This window comes from Oncorhynchus nerka, linkage group LG1 (genome assembly GCF_034236695.1).
Source record: "Oncorhynchus nerka isolate Pitt River linkage group LG1, Oner_Uvic_2.0, whole genome shotgun sequence".
In the NCBI taxonomy this organism is placed as follows: Eukaryota; Metazoa; Chordata; class Actinopteri; order Salmoniformes; family Salmonidae; genus Oncorhynchus; species Oncorhynchus nerka.
The window spans coordinates 39513123-39533547 of NC_088396.1; the positions used below are offsets into that span (position 1 = coordinate 39513123).

The 20425-nt window shown below is 49.7% G+C and overlaps 2 protein-coding genes across 2 annotated transcripts in view; one reads left to right on the top strand and one right to left on the bottom strand.

Moving 5' to 3' along the window:
* Nucleotides 1-20425, top strand: part of LOC115130102 (vesicle-trafficking protein SEC22a) — an 80001-nt gene that overhangs the window by 40790 nt on the left and 18786 nt on the right. The gene's annotated exons all lie outside the window — the stretch shown is intronic.
* The window catches only part of LOC115130118 (adenylate cyclase type 5), a 50182-nt gene that overhangs the window by 17856 nt on the left and 11901 nt on the right, over nt 1-20425 (bottom strand). The window contains exons 7-13 of the mRNA XM_029660908.2: nt 17380-17467; nt 11821-11937; nt 11382-11540; nt 7687-7862; nt 7213-7233; nt 6807-6939; nt 6474-6737 (exon numbers count right to left, since the gene is read on the bottom strand). Of these exons, the coding sequence (XP_029516768.2) occupies nt 6474-6737; nt 6807-6939; nt 7213-7233; nt 7687-7862; nt 11382-11540; nt 11821-11937; nt 17380-17467 (958 nt within the window). The remainder of the gene's footprint in view (nt 1-6473; nt 6738-6806; nt 6940-7212; nt 7234-7686; nt 7863-11381; nt 11541-11820; nt 11938-17379; nt 17468-20425) is intronic.

Genomic DNA, 20425 nt, shown 5'->3' on the forward strand with positions numbered 1-20425 from the left:
TCTCCCTCTGCCCATCCTCACACCTCTCTCCCTCTGCCCATCCTCACACCTCTCTCCCTGGATAACACTCCCAGCCCCCTGCCCATCCACCGCTGCCCCTGGACACTGATCTTGGCTACATAGCTGACGACGCTGGACTGTCCATTAATCACGGTACTCCTTTCTGCTTGTTTGTCTTACCTGTCGGCCCCGTTGCCTAGTCAACGCCATTTTACCTGCTGTTTGTTGTGCTAGCGGATTAGCCTCGCCTACTGTTTTTAGCTAGCTTTCCAAATTCAACACCTGTGATTACTGTATGCCTCGCTGTATGTCTCTCTCAGATGTCAATATGCCTTGTATACTGTTGTTCAGGTTAGTTATAATTGTTTTAGTTCACAATGGAGCCCCTAGACCCACTCTGCATACCCCTGTTACCTCCTTTGTCCCACCTCCCACACATGCGGTGACCTCACCCATTACAACCAGCATGTCCAGAGATACAACCTGTCTCATCATCACCCAGTGCCTGGGCTTACCTCCGCTGTACCCGCACCCCACCATACCCCTGTCTGTGCATTATGCCCTGAATATATTCTACCATGCCCAGAAACCTGCTCCTCTTATCCTCTGCCCCCAACGCTCTAGGCGACCAGTTTTGATAGCCTTTAGCCGCACCCTCATACTACTCCTTCTCTGTTCCGCGGGTGATGTGGAGGTAAACCCAGGCCCTGCATGTCCCCAGGTACCCTCATTTGTTGACTTCTGTGATCGAAAAGCCTTGGTTTTATGCATGTCAACATCAGAAGCCTCCTCCCTAAGTTTGTTTTACTCACTGCTTTAGCACACTCTGCTAACCCTGATGTCCTTGCCGTGTCTGAATCCTGGCTCAGGAAGGCCACCAAAAATTCAGAGATTTCCATACCCAACTATAACATCTTCCGTCAAGATAGAACTACCAAAGGGGCGGAGTTGCAGTCTACTGCAGAGAGAGCCTGCAAAGTAACGTCATACTTTCCAGGTCCATACCCAAACAGTTCGAACTACTAATTTTGAAAATTACCCTCTCCAGAAATAAGTCTCTCACTGTTGCCGCCTGCTACCGGCCACCCTCAGCTCCCAGCTGTGCCCTGGACACCATTTGTGAATTGATCGCCCCCATCTAGCTTCAGAGTTTGTTCTGTTAGGTGACCTAAACTGGGATATGCTTAACACCCCGGCAGTCCTACAATGTAAGCTAGATGCCCTCAATCTCACTCAAATCATCAAGGAACCCACCAGGTACAACCCTAACTCTGTAAACAAGGGCACCCTCATAGACGTCATCCTGACCAACTGGCCCTCCAAATACACCTCCGCTGTCTTCAACCAGGATCTCAGCGATCACTGCCTCATTGCCTGTATCCGCCACGGAGCCGCAGTCAAACGACCACCCCTCATCACTGTCAAACGCTCCCTAAAACACTTCTGTGAGCAGGCCTTTCTAATCGACCTGGCCCGGGTATCCTGGAAGGACATTGACCTCATCCCGTCAGTTGAGGATGCCTGGTCATTCTTTAAAAGTAACTTCCTCACCATTTTAGACAAGCATGCTCCGTTCAAAAAATGCAGAACCAAGAACAGATACAGCCCTTGGTTCACTCCAGACCTGACTGCCCTCGACCAGCACAAAAACATCCTGTGGCGGACTGCAATAGCATCGAATAGCCCCCGTGATATGCAACTGTTCAGGGAAGTCAGGAACCAATACACGCAGTCAGTCAGGAAAGCTAAGGCCAGCTTCTTCAGGCAGAAGTTTGCATCCTGTAGCTCCAACTCCAAAAAGTTCTGGGACACTGTGAAGTCCATGGAGAACAAGAGTACCTCCTCCCAGCTGCCCACTGCACTGAGGCTAGGTAACACGGTCTCCACCGATAAATCCACGATTATCGAAAGCTTCAATAAGCACTTCTCAACGGCTGGCCATGCCTTCCGCCTGGCTACTCCAACCTCGGCCAACAGCTCCGCCCCGCAGCTCCTCGCCCAAGCCTCTCCAGGTTCTCCTTTACCCAAATCCAGATAGCAGATGTTCTGAAAGAGCTGCAAAACCTAGACCCGTACAAATCAGCTGGGCTTGACAATCTGGACCCTCTATTTCTGAAACTATCTGCCGCCATTGTCGCAACCCCTATTACCAGCCTGTTCAACCTCTCTTTCATATCGTCTGAGATCCCCAAGGATTGGAAAGCTGCCGCAGTCAGCCCCCTCTTCAAAGGGGGAGACACCCTGGACCCAAACTGCTATAGACCTATATCCATCCTGCCCTGCCTATCTAAGGTCTTCGAAAGCCAAGTCAACAAACAGGTCACTGACCATCTCGAATCCCACCGTACCTTCTCCGCTGTGCAATCTGGTTTCCGAGCCAGTCACGGGTGCACCTCAGCCACGCTCAAGGTACTAAACGATATCATAACCACTATCGATAAAAGACAGTACTGTGCAGCCGTCTTCATCGACCTCGCCAAGGCTTTCGACTCTGTCAATCACCATATTCTTATCGGCAGACTCAATAGCCTCGGTTTCTCGGATGACTGCCTTGCCTGGTTCACCAATTACTTTGCAGACAGAGTTCAGTGTGTCAAATCGGAGGGCATGCTGTCCGGTCCTCTGGCAGTCTCTATGGGGGTGCCACAGGGTTCAATTCTCGGGCCGACTCTTTTCTCTGTATATATCAATGATGTTGCTCTTGCTGCGGGCGATTCCCTGATCCACCTCTACGCAGACGACACCATTCTATATTCTTTCGGCCCGTCATTGGACACTGTGCTATCTAACCTCCAAACGAGCTTCAATGCCATACAGCACTCCTTCCGTGGCCTCCAACTGCTCTTAAACGCGAGTAAAACCAAATGCATGCTTTTCAACCGATCGCTGCCTGCACCCGCATGCCCGACTAGCATCACCACCCTGGATGGTTCGACCTTGAATATGTGGACATCTATAAGTACCTAGGTGTCTGGCTAGACTGCAAACTCTCCTTCCAGACTCACATCAAACATCTCCAATCGAAAATCAAATCAAGCGTCGGCTTTCTATTCCGCAACAAAGCCTCCTTCACTCACGCCGCCAAGCTTACCCTAGTAAAACTGACTATCCTACCGATCCTCGATTTCGGCGATGTCATCTACAAAATGGCTTCCAACACTCTACTCAGCAAACTGGATGCAGTCTATCATAGTGCCATCCGTTTTGTCACCAAAGCACCTTATACCACCCACCACTGCGACTTGTATGCTCTAGTCGGCTGGCCCTCGCTACATATTCGTCGCCAGACCCACTGGCTCCAGGTCATCTACAAGTCCATGCTAGGTAAAGCTCCGCCTTATCTCAGTTCACTGGTCACGATGGCAACACCCATCCGTAGCACACGCTCCAGCAGGTGTATCTCACTGATCATCCCTAAAGCCAACACCTCATTTGGCCGCCTTCGTTCCAGTACTCTGCTGCCTGTGACTGGAATGAACTGCAAAAATCGCTGAAGTTGGAGACTTTTATCTCCCTCACCAACTTCAAACATCAGCTATCCGAGCAGCTAACCGATCGCTGCAGCTGTACATAGTCTATTGGTAAATAGCCCACCCATTTTCACCTACCTCATCCCCATACTGTTTTTATACTGTTTTTTTTATTTTTTTATTTACTTTTCTGCTCTTTTGCACACCAATATCTCTACCTGTACATGACCATCTGATCATTTATCACCCCAGTGTTAATCTGCAAAATTGTATTATTCGCCTACCTCCTCATGCCTTTTGCACACATTGTATATAGACTGCCCATTTTTTTTCTACTGTGTTATTGACTTGTTAATTGCTTACTCCATGTGTAACTCTGTGTTGTCTGTTCACACTGCTATGCTTTATCTTGGCCAGGTCGCAGTTGCAAATGAGAACTTGTTCTCAACTAGCCTACCTGGTTAAATAAAGGTGAAATAAAAAAAATAAAAAAATAAATAAACACCTCTCTCCCTCTGACCATCCTCACACCTCTCTCCCTCTGCCCATCCTCACACCTCTCTCCCCATTCTCATACCTCTCTCCCCATTCTCATACCTCTCTCCCCATTCTCATACCTCTCCCCTCCTCCCCCATCCTCACACCTCTCTCCTCCTCCCCCATCCTCATACCTCTCCTCCTCCCCGCATTCTCATACCTCTCTCCTCCTCCCCGCATTCTCACACTCTCTCCTCCTCCTCATACCTCTCTCCTCCTCCTCATACCTCTCTCCTCCTCCTCATACCTCTCTCCTCCTCCTCATACCTCTCTCCTCCTCCTCATACCTCTCTCCTCCTCCCCGCATTCTCATACTCTCTCCTCCTCCTCATACCTCTCTCCTCCTCCCCATTCTCACACCTCTCTCCTCCTCCCCCCATTCTCACACCTCTCTCCTCCTCCCCCATCCTCATACCTCTCTCCCTCTGCCCATCTCACACCTCTCTCCTCCTCCCCCATCCTCACACTCTCCTCCTCCCCCATCCTCACACCTCTCTCCTCCTCCTCCCCATCCTCACACCTCTCTCCTCCTCCCCATCCTCACACCTCTCTCTCCTCCTCCCCATCCTCACACTCTCTCCTCCCCATTCTCACACCTCTCTCCTCCTCCCCCATCCTCATACCTCTCTCCCTCTGCCCATCCTCACACCTCTCTCCTCCTCCCCGCATTCTCATACCTCTCTCCTCCTCCCCATCCTCATACCTCTCTCCCTCTGCCCATCCTCACACCTCTCTCCTCCTCCCCCATCCTCACACCTCTCTCCTCCTCCCCCATCCTCACACCTCTCTCCTCCTCCCCATCCTCACACCTCTCTCCTCCTCCCCCATCCTCACACCTCTCTCCTCCTCCCCCCATCCTCACACCTCTCTCCTCCTCCCCATCCTCACACCTCTCTCTCCTCCCCCATCCTCACACCTCTCCTCCTCCCCCATCCTCACACCTCTCTCCCTCTGCCCATCCTCACACCTCTCCCTCTGCCCATCCTCACACCTCTCTCCCTCTGCCCATCCTCACACCTCTCTCCCTCTGCCCATCCTCACACCTCTCTCCCTCTGACCATCCTCACACCTCTCTCCCTCTGACCATCCTCACACCTCTCTCCCTCTGCCCATCCTCATACCTCTCTCCCCATTCTCATACCTCTCCCCATTCTCATACCTCTCTCCCCATCCTCATACCTCTCTCCCCATCCTCATACCTCTCTCCCCATCCTCATACCTCTCTCCTCCTCCTCACACCTCTCTCCTCCTCCCCGCATTTCATACCTCCTCCTCTCCCCCATCCTCACACCTCTCTCCTCCTCCCCGCATTCTCATACCTCTCTCCTCCTCCCCATCCTCACACCTCTCTCCTCCTCCCCATTCTCACACCTCTCTCCTCCTCCCCATTCTCACACCTCTCTCCTCCTCCCCATTCTCACACCTCTCTCCTCCTCCCCTTTTCATACCTCTCTCCTCCTCCCCCATCTCTCATACCTCTCTCCTCCTCCCCATTCTCATACCTCTCTCCTCCTACCCCCATCCTCATACCTCTCTCCCTCTGCCCATCTCACACCTCTCTCCCCATTTCATACCTCTCTCCTCCTCCTCCCCATCCTCACACCTCTCTCCCCATTCTCATACCTCTCTCCTCCCCATCCTCACACCTCTCTCCTCCTCCCCATCTCACACCTCTCTCCCCATTCTCATACCTCTCTCCTCCTCCCCATTCTCATACCTCTCTCCTCCTCCCCCATCCTCACACCTCTCTCCTCCTCCCCCATCCTCATACCTCTCTCCCTCTGCCCATCCTCACACCTCTCTCCCCATTCTCATACCTCTCTCCTCCTCCCCATTCTCACACCTCTCTCCTCCTCCCCATTCTCATACCTCTCTCCTCCTCCCCCCATCCTCATACCTCTCTCCCTCTGCCCATCCTCACAACTCTCTCCCCATCCTCATACCTCTCTCCTCTGCCCATCCTCACACCTCTCTCCTCCTCCCCGCATTCTCATACCTCTCTCCCTCTGCCCATCCTCACACCTCTCTCCCCATCCTCACACCTCTCTCTCCTCCTCCCCATCCTCACACCTCTCTCCTCCTCCCCATTCTCATACCTCTCTCCTCCTCCCCCATCCTCATACCTCTCTCCTCCTCCCCATCCTCATACCTCTCTCCTCCTCCCCCCATTCTCATACCTCTCTCCTCCTCCCCATCCTCATACCTCTCCTCCTCCCCCATCTCATACCTCTCTCCTCCTCCCCATCCTCATACCTCTCCTCCTCCCCCATCCTCATACCTCTCTCCTCCTCCCCCATCCTCATACCTCTCTCCTCCTCCCCCATCCTCATACCTCTCTCCTCCTCCCCCATCCTCATACCTCTCTCCTCCTCCCCCATCCTCATACCTCTCTCCTCCTCCCCCATCCTCATACCTCTCCCCTCCTCCCCCCATCCTCATACCTCTCTCTCCCCACTCCCTTCTCACCTCGTCAAAATCTGCAATGATCTCGTTGAGCAGCCTGAGACACTCCACTCCTTCGTTGTTGGCCTCCAGCTCTATGTAGAACTCAGAGAAGTTGGAGATCGAGGCGAACATGACGGCCACACACTCACAGGACTGGTAGTAGAGCTCGTCGTTCCGACGCTCTCGCGCCAGGAAGTGAGCAGCCACGTCTTTGGGGAGGATGTTGTGGAGGAGGCGACGGTTGTAAGCCTGTAGCTCCTCCATCTCCTCTTTCTCCTCTGTGGCCTGGAGGGAGGGAGGGATGGTCAAGGAGGTATCAATGACCTTGGCTGGCACACAAACACACACACCTACCTGTAGTTTCCAGAGGAAGTCGAGTCTGGCTGTGGACTCCACCTGCTGGGCGTGTAGATACAAAGCCAGGACGAAGACAGTGATGACCACGGGAGTCATGATCTTCAGAGGGACCTTAGAGTCCATCACACAGCTGGACAGAGAGGACAGATACCAAAGATCAACTACAGGCCTGAGGCCTCTATGTTCTTCAATAACGCCAGATACTACATACTAGTACTAAACCATATACAAGGTCACAACACTGTTTATCAATGTTATCTAACTACCTGAGGCATATGAAGTGCCAGGAAGATCTACATGATGCATTGAAGCTACAGTATATTGGATACAATTGATCTCAATCCATTTGTGCGTTTCAATTTGTTTCCATTGGTTTAATAGTGTTAAGCTACATAAATCTCACCTTGTTCCATTTATGTGCTCACTGTGAAGAGAAAACAAAGAAAGAACATTTTAGGGAGAGAGGCAACTGAACCCACTCCATCTGAAGACGGATAACCATAGACAGGACCTGACCTAACCAACAGTCATCCATTACATTAAGTAAACTCAGGACAGGTTTTAATTTAAATCTGCTTGTCGTGAATATATAGCATGGGTTAGAGCAAAGCATCAGTCCACCCATCAATACCTTTCACCTCAATCTAACATTTACCGACTGGGCAATTTACACAGGCCAGAGTTGTTCTCGTCCATCATATCTAAAGCTAGGTGTACATCAGTAAACAAACATATGAGACAGCCGACGCGTTACTGCTTCGCTCTGAAGAACATTAGCATAAAATACTATTGACTCATCGGTTATCTATCTTCCTTTCATGACTTTGTTTGCTACCTTGCTGTACCTGCATGCTAATGGGTGTTCTAAACTACTCACATAGCGTTGGCCATGACCAGCAGGTCTACGTTGTCGAACAGGCTGACCTCTGGCACCTCCATGATGAGGATGTAGAAGATCTCGATGAAGAGCATGAGTAGGAGTTTACCTATACTGCTGACCTGTAGGAAAACCGAGCTGGCCAGCAGGGTCAACAACACACAGGAAGAGAAGTACTACAGCAGGAGAGAGAGAGAGGGAGGGGGAACAGGGAGGAAAAGAGAGAGAGGGAGGGGGGGAACAGGGGGAAGAGAGAGAGGGAGGGGGAACAGGGGGAAGAGAGAGAGAGGGAGGGGAACAGGGAGGAAGAGAGAGAGAGAGGGGGAACAGAGAGGAAGAGAGAGAGGGAGGGGGAACAGAGAGGAAGAGAGAGAGGGAGGGAGAACAGAGAGGAAGGGGGAACAGGGAGAAGAGAGAGAGAGGGAGAACAAAGAGAGAGAGAGAGAGTGGGGAACAGGGAGGAAGAGAGCGAGAGAGAGTGGGGGAACAGGGAGGGAGAGAGAGGGAGGGAGGAGGAACAGGGAGGAAGAGAGAGAGGGAGGGGGAACAGAGAGGAAGAGAGAGAGAGGGAGGGGGAACAGGGAGGAAGAGAGAGAGAGGGGGAACATAGAGGAAGAGAGAGAGGGAGGGGGAAGAGAGAGAGAGGGAGGGAGAACAGAGAGGAAGAGAGAGAGAGGAAGGGGGAACAGGGAGGAAGAGAGAGAGAGAGAGAGAGGGAGGGGGAACAGAGAGGAAGAGAGAGAGGGAGGGGGAACAGGGAGGAAGAGAGAGAGAGAGAGAGGGAAGGGGAACAGGGAGGAAGAGAGAGAGAGAGACAGGGAGGGGGAGCAGAGAGGAAGAGAGAGAGAGAGGGGGAACAGGGAGGAAGAGAGAGAGGGAGGGGGAACCGAGAGGAAGAGAGAGAGGGAGGAAGAGAGGGAAGGGGAACAGGGAGGAAGAGAGAGAGGGAGGGGGAACAGAGAGGAATAGAGAGAGAGGGAGGGAGGGGGAACCGAGAGGAAGAGAGAGAGGAAAGGGGAACAGGGAGGAAGAGAGAGAGGGAAGGGGAACAGGGAGGAAGAGAGAGAGGGAAGGGGAACAGGGAGGAAGAGAGAGAGGGAGGGGGAACAGGGAGGAAGATAGAGAGGGAGGGAGGGGGAACCGAGAGGAAGAGAGAGAGAGAGAGAGGGAGGGGGAACAGGGAGGGAGGAAGAGAGAGAGAGAGGGAAGGGGAACAGGGAGGAAGAGAGAGAGAGGGGGGAACAGAGAGGAAGAGAGAGAAGGAGGGGGAACAGGGAGGAAGAGAGAGAGGGAGGGGGAACAGGGAGAAACAGAGAGGAGGGAGGGGGAACAGGGGGAAGAGAGAGAGAGGGAGGGGAACAGGGAGGAAGAGAGAGAGAGAGGGGGAACAGAGAGGAATAGAGAGAGGGAGGGGGAACAGAGAGGGAGGGAGAACAGAGAGGAAGAGAGAGAGAGAGGAAGGGGGAACAGGGAGGAAGAGTGAGAGAGGGAGGGGGAACAGAGAGGAAGAGAGAGAGAGGGAAGGGGAACAGGGAGGACGAGAGAGAGAGAGAGAGGAAGGGGAACAGGGAGGAAGAGAGAGAGAGGGAGGGGGAACAGGGAGGAAGAGAGAGAGAGGGAAGGGGAACAGGGAGGAAGAGAGAGAGGGAGGGGGAACAGGGAGGAAGAGAGAGAGGGAGGGGGAACAGGGAGGAAGAGAGAGAGAGAGGGCGGGGGAACAGAGAGGAAGAGAGAGAGAGGGAGGGGGGACAGGGAGGAAGAGAGAGAGGGAGGGGGAACAGGGAGGAGGAGAGAGAGAGAGAGGGGGAACAGAGAGGAAGAGAGAGAGGAGAGAGGGAGGGGGAACAGGGAGGAAGAGAGAGGGAAGGGGAACAGGGAGGAAGAGAGAGAGAGGGAGGGGGAACAGGGAGGAAGAGAGAGAGAGGGAAGGGGAACAGGGAGGAAGAGAGAGAGGGAGGGGGAACAGGGAGGAAGAGAGAGAGGGAGGGGGAACAGGGAGGAAGAGAGAGAGAGAGAGGGCGGGGGAACAGAGAGGAAGAGAGAGAGAGGGAGGGGGACAGGGAGGAAGAGAGAGAGGGAGGGGGAACAGGGAGGAGGAGAGAGAGGGGGAACAGAGAGGAAGAGAGAGAAGGAGAGAGGGAGGGGGAACAGGGAGGAAGAGAGAGGGAAGGGGAACAGGGAGGAAGAGAGAGAGACAGGGAGGGGGAGCAGAGAGGAAGAGAGAGAGAGGGAGGGGGAACAGGGAGGAAGAGAGAGAGAGAGGGAAGGGGAACAGGGAGGAAGAGAGAGAGAGGGAGGGGGAACAGGGAGGAAGAGAGAGGGGGGGAACAGAGAGGAAGAGAGAGAGAGGGAGGGGGAACAGGGAGGAAGAGAGAGAGGGAGGGGGAACAGGGAGGAAGAGAGAGAGGGAGGGGGAACAGAGAGGGAGGGAGGGTGAATGGGGTACAGGGAGGGAGAGGGAGGGAGGGGGAACAGAGAGGAAGAGAGAGAGAGGGGGGAACAGGGAGGAAGAGAGAGAGAGGGGGGAACAGGGAGGAAGAGAGAGAGGGAGGGGGAACAGAGAGGAAGAGAGGGAGGGGGAACAGGGAGGAAGAGAGAGAGAGGGGGAACAGGGAGGAAGAGAGAGAGGGAGGGGGAACAGGGAGGAAGAGAGAGAGAGGGGGGAACAGGAGGAAGAGAGAGAGAGAGAGGGGGACAGGGAGGAAGAGAGAGAGAGAGGGAGGGGGAACAGGGAGGAAGAGAGAGAGAGGGGGAACAGGGAGGAAGAGAGAGAGAGAGAGGGAGGGGGAACAGAGAGGAAGAGAGGGAGGGGGAACAGGGAGGAAGAGAGAGAGGGAGGGGGAACAGGGAAGAAGAGAGCGAGAGAGAGAGGGAAGGGGAACAGGGAGGAAGAGAGAGAGAGAGGGAGGGGGAACAGGGAGGAAGAGAGAGAGGGAGGGGGAACAGAGAGGAAGAGAGAGAGAGGGTTGGGGAACAGGGAGGAAGAGAGAGAGGGAGGGGGAACAGAGAGGAAGAGAGAGAGGGAGGGGGAACAGAGAGGAAGAGAGAGAAGGAGGGGGAACAGAGAGGAAGAGAGAGAGAGAGAGGGAGCGGGAACAGGGAGGAAGAGAGAGAGAGGGGGAACAGAGAGGAAGAGAGAGAGAGAGAGGGGGAACAGAGAGGAAGAGAGAGAGAGAGGAGGGGAACAGAGAGGAAGAGAGAGAGAGAGGGAGGGGGAACAGGGAGGAAGAGAGAGAGAGGGAGGGGAACAGGGAGGAAGAGAGAGAGAGGGAGGGGAACAGGGAGGAAGAGAGAGAGAGAGGGAAGGGGAACAGGGAGGAAGAGAGAGAGAGAGAGGGAGGGGGAACAGGGAGGAAGAGAGAGGGAGGGGGAACAGGGAGGAAGAGAGAGGGAGGGGGAACAGAGAGGGAGGGAGGGTGAATGGGGTACAGGGAGGGAGAGAGAGGGAGCGGGAACAGGTGAGGGAGGGTGGTTGGAGGGGGGACAGGGATGTAGAGATAAGGGGGAGGGGCGAGGGAGACATAGAAAGAGAGAGAGAGATGTCAAACATTTGCAAATGTTTTAGCATAACCATTGTGAAAAGTATTGGCCACTTCTGGCATATAATCAGTACAGTGAGAATGACTGCTCAAGCCTAGCTTCTTCTATTTATATTGTTGTTTATATTTTTACATATGTTTTTTACACACACACACCTCAGGGAAGTTGCAGTTGGGTGAGGGGCTGCCACAGAAGCCGTCCAGTGATTCGAGGGTGTAGTTGAGGCTGCGTGCATGGCAGGCATTCACACTGCTGCGACTGATGTTCAGTTCCCAGCTCAGGCACTCCCTCAGGTCTCCAGTACTGCAGGTGAACTAGGGGGCAGAGGACAGAGGTCAAAGGGGGTTCACATGATTATGAATGAAAACTGGGTAGTGTTTAGTAGGAACAAAATGTCTGAACTTCTTTCCAATAATAAATACTTTTTGTTTTCCGTTGCAAAACGTTCTGCTACGAAGAGCCCTAAATGAACACAACCCTGGAGACTTTACATAGGATGACCACAGATGTCAGACACTCATTAATGTAAGCTTTGAGGGTTTACCCCTTCAAATGATCTGTGCAACCATTTGGAGTGGAGGCTCAGGGACTTACGATGTTGATGAAGGCAGAGAGAAAGACCAGGAGGATGGTGAAGACTCCCACCAGGGTACTGTTGAGTCTGGACTGGACTATCATCTTGGACAGAGTCTGTAGAGACGCTGGGAAAAACTGGGGGGGGGGGCAGTTTAGTAGGTCAGTCTCAAGTATTTTGGGTTACTAGAGAGCATTATGTTTGTATCCTACAGCCAACAATCCCAGGTATGACTGTGGGTGCAATTTGACACATGCTGGTAGAAGTGATGCCTACCCCTTTCCCACAAAACCAGAATCCTTGCTATGCCAGGATCAACATGTAAACAATGTGATCTGATTTGTTTCATAACGGAAGTCTAGACTCATAGTTCCACCAGTTAGGTTTCTTTTGAATAGTGTGAATTGGTGAAAAAAATAGAAGTTTATTTAACTTAATTTGAATACACTATCACGAAGAGTACATGTTGAACTTAATATTAAACATGTGTTCCAATCTCAGGAAGTTAAATATAAATGGCTACAGTAGGGGCCTATTAAGTGCCAAATAAAGTAACAGGGTTGATGTAAAAGAAAATGTCCAAAAAGAGTAGAACCAGCTCACCTGCTTTTACACTAGGATTTTACTTTTAGATGTTCAATGTTTCTTTTGAAAAGGGTATTTAAAAATGAATAGTTATACATATTAAAGTGAGAGTTCCGTTCATGTAACAGGCTTGTTATTAAATGAAGGACAGTTTTTTTCTCTCTTAAAATGAATCACTAATCACATGAAAAATAATCATCTTCAGAAATGACTGTCAAAGCAACCAAATAACTAGGGCTTTACAATGATGGTGAAACTTGGAGAAATGTTGGGGGTTTAATGGGTTAAAATGATAGAAATCACAGAGGATGCACATGTCAAAATGCTGAATTTGGGCACTTTAGTAAGTCTTTTCAATATTAAAAATTAGATTTAAAGAATTTTTCATGTAGTCTATATAACAGTCTTTTAAAATTCAATATTGGTGCACAATTTCTCCTTAAAATATCAAAGGGATGCAAAACGCACTGATTTGGTGGATCGTATTTGACCTGGGGAGTTATAAAGAATCCTCTTTGGAATTCTAAACCCCTCCGTTTTCCAAAGCTTACAGTGCTACAATGACAATATTCATCACTAATCCCTCAACTACAGAATGATTTCGGGCCTTTTCATTCCCCCCAAGCCGGCCATTTCCCAATGAGGAGACAGCAGGAAATGAAATACACAGAAGGCCCTCCAGGAACAACAACAACAGCTATAACATCATCAGATCGCTGCCGTCGATCACAAATGTCCACAACTGACAAAACATCAACATCCCTAAAGTGAGTTTACATCCACGTTAATCTTTCGCCCAATTAGATGCCAGTTCCTCTCTAGATGCCTCACTGAGCAGTCTGACTCTACAGGGGACTGCTGCTCTCAGGGCCGGGAAGATCAATACCATCCACCTCGCAGGTTTACCTGTTGTGTGTTCTTCCCTGTCATGCTGTGAAATCAGACATGTTATAGGGGCACCAGGTAGCATAGAGGTTAAGAGTATGGAGCCAGTAAGCGAAAGGTCGCTGGTTTGAATCCCTGAGCCAACTAGGTGAAAAATATGTTGACGTTCCGCTGAGCAAGGCACTTGTCGGCGCGTATCAGTCGCTCTGGATAACAGCACTGACTATATTATAAATGTATACTGCATGATACAACATTCCCAGACAGCCAAAGAGACGCGTCAGGCTAAGTGGCTATGTGGGTATTGGATGGATGGATGGGCAGTGGTGTTGCACATTGTGGTATGGACATTGACGTCGTAGTATGCAGAGGCTTCGGGAACACAAACACATTCCTTGAAAAACATAAGTACTCAAATCAAATTTTATTGGTCACTTACACATGGTTAGCAGATGTTATTGTGAGTGTAGCGAAATGCTTCTGCTTCTAGATCCGACAGTGCAGCAGTATTTAACAGGTAATATCTAACAATTCCACAACTAAACCTAATACACACAATCTAGTAAAGGAAAGGAATAAGAATATATAAGTATAAAATATATGGATGAGCAGCGACAGAGCGGCTAAGATGTAATAGATAGTAAAGAATAGATAGTGAAGGATATATACGTTATATACAGCTGAAGTTTAAATACACCTTAGCCAAATACATTTAAACTCAGTATTTCACAATCCCTGACATTTACTCCTAGTAAAAATTCCCTGTCTTAGGTCCATTGGGATCACCACTTTATTTTAAGAATGTGAAATTATTTATTTCAGCTTTTATTTCTTTCATCACATTCCCAGTGGGTCAGAAGTTTACATACACTCAATTAGTATTTGGTAGCATTGGCTTTAACTTGTTTAACTTGGGTCAAATGTTTTGGGTAGCCTTCCACAAGCTTCCCACAATAAGTTGGGTGAAATTTGGCCCATTCCTCTTGACAGAGCAGGTGTAACTGAGTCAGGTTTGTAGGCCTCCTTGCTCACACATGCTTTTTCAGTTCTGCCCACAAATGTTCTATAGGATTGATGTCAGGGCTTGGTGATGGCCACTCCAATACCTTGACTTTGTTGTCCTTAAGCCATTTTGCTGCAACTTTGGAAATATGCTTGGGGTCATTGTCCATTTGGAAGAGACCAAGCTTTATCTTCCTGACTAATGTCTTGAGATGTTGCTTCAATATATCCACATAATATTCCTTCTTCATGAAGCCATCTATTATGTGAAGTGCACCAGTCCCTCCTGCAGCAAAGCACCCCCACAACATGATGCTGCCACCCCTGTGCTTCATGGTTGGGATGGTGTTCTTCAGCTTGCAAGCCTCCCATTTTTCCTCCAAACATAACGATGGTCATTGTGGAAAAATAGTTATATTTTTGTTTCATCAGACCAGAGGACATTTCTCAAAAAAGTACAACCTTTGTCCCCATGTGCAGTTGCAAACCGTAGTCTGTATTTGTTATGCCGGTTTTGAAGCAGTGACTTCTTCCTTGCTGAGCGGCCTTTCAGGTTATGTCGATATAGGAATCATTTTACTGTGGATATAGATACTTTTGTACCTGTTTCCTCCAGCATCTTCACAAGGTCCTTTGCTGTTGTTCTGGGACTGATTTGCACTTTTTGCACCAAAGTACGTTCATCTCTAGGAGACAGAACGCGTCTCGTGCCTGAGCAGTATGAAGGCTGCGTGGTCCCATGGTGTTTATACTTGCATACTATTGTTTGTACAGATGAACGTGGTACCTTCAGGTGTTTGGAAAGGATGAACCAGACTTGGAGGTCTACAATTTGTTTTCTTATGTCTTGGCTGATTTCTTTTGATTTTCCCATGATGTCAAGCAAAGAGGCACTGAGTTTGAAGGTAGGCCTTGAAATACATCCACAGGTACACCTCCAATTGACTCAAATGATGTCAATTAGCCTATCAGAAGCTTCTAAAGCCATGACATCATTTTCTGGAATTTTCCAAGCTGTTTAAAGGCACAGTCAACTTAGTGTATGTAAACTTCTGACCCACTGGAATTGTGATACAGTGAATTATAAATGAAATAATCTGTCTGTAAACAATTGTTGGAAAAATTACTTGTGTGATGCACAAAGTAGATGTCCTAACTGACTTGCCAAAACTATAGTTTGTTAACAAGAAATTTGTGGAGTGGTTGAGAAACGAGTTTTAATGACTCCAACCTAAGTGTATGTAAACTTCCGACTTCAACTGTACATATGAAATGAGTAATGTGAGATATGTGAACATTATTAAAGTGGCATTATTAAAGTGACTAGTGTTCATTTTATTAAAGTGGCCAATGATATCAAGTCTGTAGGTAGGCAGCCACCTCTCTGTGCTAGTGGTGGCTGTTTAACAATCTTTTGGCCTTGAGATAGAAGCTATTTTTCAATCTATCTGTCCCAGCTTTGATAGACCTGTACTGACCTCGCCTTCTGGATGGAAGCGGGGTTAACAGGCAGTGGCTCGGGTGGTTGTTGTCCTTGATGATCTTTTTGACCTTCGTTTGACATCGGGTGGTGTGGGTGTCCTGGAGGGCAGGTAGTTTTCCCCTGGTGATGCATTGTGCAGACGGCACCACCCTCTGGAGAGCCCTGTGGTTGTGGGTGGTGCAGTTGCCGTACCAGGCAGTGATTCAGCCCGACGGGATGCTCTCCATTGTGCCCCTGTAAAGGTTAGTGAGGGTTTTCGGTGACAAGGCACACTTTTTCAGCCTCCTGAGGTTGAAGAGGCGCTGTTGCGCCTTCACCACGCTGTCTGTGTGCGTGGACCATTTCAGTTTGTCGGTGATATGTACACAGAGGAACTTAAAAATGTCCACCTTCTCCACTGCTGTCCCGTCGATGTGGATAGGGAGGTGCTCCCTTTGCTGTTTCCTGAAGTCCACAATCATCTCTTTTGCTTTGCTGACATTGAGTGAGAGGTTATTTTCCTGACACCACACTCCGAGGGCCTTCACCTCCTCCCTGTAGGCCGTCTCGTCGTTGTTGGTAATCAAGCCTACCACTGTAGTGTCGTCTACAAACTTGATGACTTGAGTTGGAGGTGTGCATGGCCACACAGTCGTGGGTGAACAGGGAGTACAGGAGGGGCTTGTGGGGCCCCAGTGTTGAGGATCAGTGGAGTGGAGATGTTGTTTGCTACCTTCACCACCTGGGGGTGCCCCGTCAGGACGTCCAGGACCCAGGTGCACATGGCAGGGTCGAGACCCAGGGTCTTAAGCTTAATGATGAGTTTGGAAGGTACTATGGTGTTGAATGCTGAGCTATAGTCAATGAACAGCATTCTTACATAGGTATTCCTCTTGTCCAGATGGGTTAGGTCAGTGTGCAGTCTGATGGCGAATGCATCGTCTGTGGACCTATTGGGGAGGTAAGCAAATTGGAGTGGGTCTAGGGTGTCAGGTAGGGTGGAGGTGATATTGTCCTTGACTAGTCTCTCAAAGCACTTCATGATGACAGAAGTGAGTGCTTACGGGACAATAGTCATTTCGTTCAGTTACCTTAGCTTTCTTGGGAACAGGAACAATGGTGGCCATCTTGAAGCATGTGGGGACAGCAGACTGGGATAGGGATTGATTGAATATGTCCGTAAACACACCAGCCAGCTGGTCTGCGCATGCTCTGAGGACGCGGCTAGGGAAGTTGTCTGGGCGGGCAGCCTTGCGAGGATTAACACGTTAAAATATTTTACTCACGTCGGCCATGGAGAAGGAGAGCCCACAGGCTTTGGTAGCGGGCCGTGTTGGTGGCACTGTATTGTCCTCAAAGCGCGCAAAGACGTTGTTTAATTTGTTTGGGAGCAAGACATTGATATCAGCGATGGGGCTGGTTTTCCCTTTATAGTCCATGATTGCCTGTAGACCCTGCCACATACGTCTCGTGTTTGAGCTGTTGAATTGCGACTCCACTTTGTCTCTATACTGACGCTTTGCTTGTTTGATTGCCTTACGGAGAGAATAACTACACTGTTTGTATTCGGCCATGTTTCCAGTCGCCTTGCCCTGATTAAATGTGGTGGTACGTACTTTCAGGTCCTCAATCCATGGTTACTCACCCCAAAACAGGAGTAGATTGCTGAGACAAACATGACAGCCATCAGGATGATCAGACAGGTGACATAGAACCCAATCATCAGAGTGGAGCTGAGGAGAGAGAGAGAGAGAGAGAGAGAGAGAGAGAGAGAGAGAGAGAGAGAGAGAGAGAGAGAGAGAGAGAGAGAGAGAGAGAGAGAGAGAGAGAATACCAGTAAATATATTTTAGTGAGAGAAAAGGATTGAGGAAGAGGGGATAAGTAAAAAGGAATGTTAAAGAAAATAGGCGAAAGAAAGAGAGTGAGAGAGAAATATATGGGAAGGGGGGACATCCTTGAGAATGAACAAACAGCCAGCAGCCACAGCGGTACCCATCAGGCCCCCTGGCAGAGGAGAGGAACAGTGGTGACGGGCCTGTCTGGGACTACCTGTCCTGGGTCCCCTGTCTCAGGTACCAGCCTCATCTAGGTCATATTTGTCTCCTCAACTCAACCCTAAAGCCCTGCCCTCAGTCCCAAAGCCCTGTCCTCATCCCCGAAGTCCTGCCCTCAGTCCCAAAGCCCTGTCCTCATCCCCGAAGTCCTGCCCTCAGTCCCAAAGCCCTGTCCTCATCCGTGAAGTCCTGCCCTCAGTCCCAAAGCCCTGTCCTCATCCCCGAAGTCCTGCCCTCAGTCCCAAAGCCCTGTCCTCAACCCCAAAGCCCTGCCCTCAGTCCCAAAGCCCTGTCCTCATCCCCGAAGTCCTGCCCTCAGTCCCAAAGCCCTGTCCTCATCCCCGAAGCCCTGTCCTCATCCCCGAAGTCCTGCCCTCAGTCCCAAAGCCCTGTCCTCATCCCCGAAGTCCTGCCCTCAGTCCCAAAGCCCTGTCCTCAACCCCAAAGCCCTGCCCTCAGTCCCAAAGCCCTGTCCTCATCCCTGAAGTCCTGCCCTCAGTCCCAAAGCCCTGTCCTCATCCCCGAAGCCCTGTCCTCATCCCCGAAGTCCTGCCCTCAGTCCCAAAGCCCTGTCCTCATCCCCGAAGTCCTGCCCTCAGTCCCAAAGCCCTGTCCTCATCCCCGAAGTCCTGCCCTCAGTCCAGTCCCAAAGCCCTGTCCTCATCCCCGAAGTCCTGCCCTCAGTCCCAAAGCCCTGTCCTCATCCCCGAAGTCCTGCCCTCAGTCCCAAAGCCCTGTCCTCATCCCCGAAGTCCTTCCCTCAGTCCCAAAGCCCTGTCCTCATCCCCAAAGTCCTGCCCTCAGTCCCAAAACCCTGTCCTCATCCCCGAAGCCCTGCCCTCATCCCCGAAGTCCTGCCCTCAGTCCCAAAGCCCTGTCCTCATCCCCGAAGTCCTGCCCTCAGTCCCAAAGCCCTGTCCTCATCCCCGAAGTCCTGCCATCAGTCCCAAAGCCCTGTCCTCATCCCTGAAGTCCTGCCCTCAGTCCCAAAGCCCTGTCCTCAGTCCAAAAAGAGCTAGGGCTCCAAGTTGTGAATCATATACAACAACAAAAAATTTGAAAGAAATTGCACCAAAGAAAACAAGTGAAAGACCAAATAGTGCAGATAAAAACGAGGTAAAAATGGTGTGCAGGTGAGGTTGGAAGCCCAAAAGGGCTTATATGAAAACTACACCACAAAACCAATATACAAATATATGTACAAAAAAAGTTTGTTCAATCAGTTAAACAAAGTGTGTCTGTGTGCGTGTGCCCGTGTGTGTGTGTGTGTGTGCCCGTGTGTGTGTGTGTGTGTGTGTGTGTGAGAGAGAGCTTTAAGTTACAAGGAAGGATATTACTGGGTAGTTTGGTTCATCAGGCTGACTTCTAGTCTATGTTTGAAGTTAATTGAGGGTTGATGATATTTTGTGAAGATAGGAATTCCAGAGCATGGAACCTCTGTGTCTACTAGAGTTATGGCAGTGTCTAATGTTGTATGCATGGATTATGGAATTAACTTGGTATAATCTTTGAATCCATTGATTTGAAGTGTTCAGGTAGGCTGTCTGGAAGGTATGAGTATCTGTTGATGAAGGTGCATCATTGGACAATATTCATGTTGTAGATAGACAATATATTGAGTTTCTCAAACGCAGAGGCAGTTGGAGCCAAGTAGTTAGAGGAGGTGGCTAGTCTTCCAAATATATTTTGTGTGATGAGTCATTTGTGTAGGTAGGAAGCATATGTACTAGCCAATATTGCAGTAAATGAGATATGGGTAACTTAAGCTGTATTATAAACTGGGGGGTTTGAGCCCTGAATGCTGAATGATACACGTCAAATAACATACCCCCCTCTCTCTTGATGTTACAGTGGTGAATAGCATTATATGGAGACATGTCATAAAGCCTTGTCATGGTTTCAGTCAACCATGTTTCTGAAAGGTCAACAATAAAAAACACATGGTTAAGAGAAGACAGATAATGAACAAGGTGGTCATGATTTTTAGGAAGACTGAATAAGCTTGTATTGGAATTAGATAAACTATTTAACAACCTGTATAGCAGTCTAACATTATAATAGTGTCACGTTCTGACCTTTATTTCCGTTGTTTTGTCATTATTTAGTATGATCAGGGCGTGAGTTGGGGTGGGCAGTCTATGTTTGTTTTTCTATGATTTTGGGATTTCTATGTTATGTTTTTCACCACATGGTACTGTTTTGGGGTTCGTTCGGTCTACGTTTATTGTTTTTGTATTCAGTTGTGTTCATGTTTAGTATTTCTTATTAAAAGGAACCATGGACACTTACCACGCCGCATATTGGTCCTCCGATCCTTCTCGCCTCTCCTCTTCAGACAAAGAGGAGGAAATCGCTTACAAATAGTCACTTGATAGACTCATCTTTGGTCAATTTCAGGACATTTTAATCTGGATCAACACAGTCATTATTTATCGCTATCTTCATTAATATCAAATGGTTTGAAGACCAGGTAATCAGGGTTGACATCCTAAGATAGACCTACAGTGGGAATCATTCAGAGAGTGGAAGGGAAACAGAATTACATGCCTCACATGTCCAATACATCCACACATTTGTGTTAGTCTCATCAATAGGGGTGCACTTCCTGTGGAATGCACCTTGACATAGTCCACATA